This window comes from Hypomesus nipponensis, chromosome 19, assembly GCF_054491055.1.
Source record: "Hypomesus nipponensis isolate SF chromosome 19, ASM5449105v1, whole genome shotgun sequence".
Taxonomy (NCBI): domain Eukaryota; kingdom Metazoa; phylum Chordata; class Actinopteri; order Osmeriformes; family Osmeridae; genus Hypomesus; species Hypomesus nipponensis.
Genome location: NC_140379.1, coordinates 9,175,424 through 9,177,500, shown reverse-complemented (window position 1 = coordinate 9,177,500; position 2,077 = coordinate 9,175,424). Strand labels below are relative to the sequence as shown.

Here is a 2,077-nt window from a genome sequence, read left to right as displayed (position 1 = left end):
GATTGTGCATTCTGTCGTGACTCCCCTGGAAAGCTGCTGTGGTGGCCACGTGAACACACACTACTTATGCTCTCTCTGTGTGGCACCAGACAAGGCTGACGGCTTAATCAGCAATAGTACTGTACAACTAGCAGGAGCAGGCAGGATGTTAATATGATCAGGATTTGCAGTTTGTATAAAAAACCTAGTCTGAGATTAGAGCATGCTCTGTCTCTGGATGTGAAATCCTTATTATTAAAAAGGACTGGAAGTATCCTTAATTGTAATAACACTTTTTATTAGGAGGGTTCTTGAAACAAACGTTATATTTAGTTGATCCGTTTTGTGCTAGTAAAAAAAAAATCCCGTCCTTATACAGTAGGCTATATTAGTGTAGGCCTAGTCGTATATTGTATTACAGGCCTACTAGCGCTATGTTTTACACTATAGTCCTGCACCTGACCAACAACGCCTCAGGAAAGCCATGCAGGCGAGAGAGGAGAGGCTGTGACTTATAGCCTCCGCCCTGGCCGCGTCTGCAACCTCCTTTCGGATCAGGAAGCAGCTTCGTGCAAGTCCCAACGTCACCTAATCCTGCCCAGTCTCAAAACATCACCTCAAGATAGGCTACAGCCTAAGCAGATTCTTCTCACTTAGCAGAGCCTACGGGTACACTCTAACTGCTAATTTGCCGAGTTAAGAATATATACGGTCTTCACCGTCTACTGTCCATGATTCTAGCAACAGGTGGGGCGCCAGGTGGGGAAGTGGCCAACTAATCATGTTGAAGTGAATCAAGCTAGTCTGACCAAAGCACTGCCGGTAACAATATTCCTCCTTCTATGTCAACAAACAGTTGACATAGAACAACTCTCTCTCTCTCTCTCTCTCTCTCTCTCTCTCTCTCTCTCTCTCTCTCTCTCTCTCTCTTTTTTTTTAAATTTCTCTTTCTCTCTTTCTTGGTGTGAATATGTGTCTGGTCCTACCTGTATGACACCTGTTTCCGAATGGCCAGGTGAAGAAACTCTTTCTCAATGTCACCGTCCGACATCGGCAACCCCACGACCCCACCGGATCCATTTCCAGAACAATCTCGAGGTTTTAGAACCGGACAAGGTGATACTATCTCGGGTAGGAAGACGTCCTCCTCCTCCGCAGCTTCTTCTAAGGTTTGCGGCACCTGTATCATCGTGTTGGAGTCCGTGGAGCTGTGGGCATTGCGAGTTGCGCTGTCCCCGGTATGGTCCGGTGCCTCAGCCATCTATAACGACCGCGCGCTGAGTCCACGGCGATAAAAGTAGCTCACGTCTGATGAAAACAGAGGAAGCCAAAGTAAAACTATTATCCTGCGTACTACCAATGTAGTTTAACTAATCAACAACGACTGTCACAACTGTCGTGAATTCTAGAAAGCATTTAAATCAACCTGTCTCAGGCGAGGAAGGAAATGTTGCGGTGCCGCTCGTTCCCGTCTCCGCTCGTAACCACGGTAGGCTATTCCTCACTCCCCCACTCACTTACTCCCCCGCTCACGCAAAGACCAACGAGCCAGTATTTTAGCAGACTAATCTCGGTGTACTCACTGACAGTCCTCATATAAGGCTCAAGCAGGCCGCTTTTCTCTATCTTTCTCTATATCTCCCTTTGTAGGGATAGGCTATTCCAGTCCCGCCCAGACATGAACTGTGTATAGAGGGCTTGATGATTAACTTGTGTTCATGCCCAACTGTCCATACATACACGACATGTACTGTATGTGGACACTTATTTCCTTTTCGCTCTTCCTTGAGTACTGAAAGGAAAGGAGAGAGAGAGAGAAGGTTGATAAACAGGTGGAACAGGTTAATACATCTCCATGGTTACTGAGTAGTTCCCGCCACTCCTTCTGTTAGTATAGCAAATATGGTATTAGAACTTCCTATTGGACAGTCTCAGCAAATCAGAACAGAGCAACAGAGTTGTCCTATGCACTGACCCCACCCACTCTTCAGAACACTCAACAGGAACATCAAAGAACTTCTCAACATCGCTAATTTGCATGGTTTATAAGCTTACACGTTTTCTGTGGCATAAATACTGTATACCGCCTGTTGTATAC

The 2,077-nt window shown here is 46.0% G+C and overlaps 1 protein-coding gene across 1 annotated transcript in view; it reads right to left on the bottom strand.

Moving 5' to 3' along the window:
• dgkza (diacylglycerol kinase, zeta a) overlaps nt 1-1,825 on the bottom strand; it is a 61,803-nt gene extending 59,978 nt beyond the window's left edge. Inside the window, exons 1-2 of the mRNA XM_084681843.1 lie at nt 1,406-1,825; nt 966-1,287 (exon numbers count right to left, since the gene is read on the bottom strand). Coding sequence (XP_084537969.1) covers nt 966-1,240 — 275 coding nt within the window. The 5' untranslated portion in view covers nt 1,241-1,287; nt 1,406-1,825. The remainder of the gene's footprint in view (nt 1-965; nt 1,288-1,405) is intronic.
• Nucleotides 1,826-2,077: the final 252 nt, after the last annotated feature.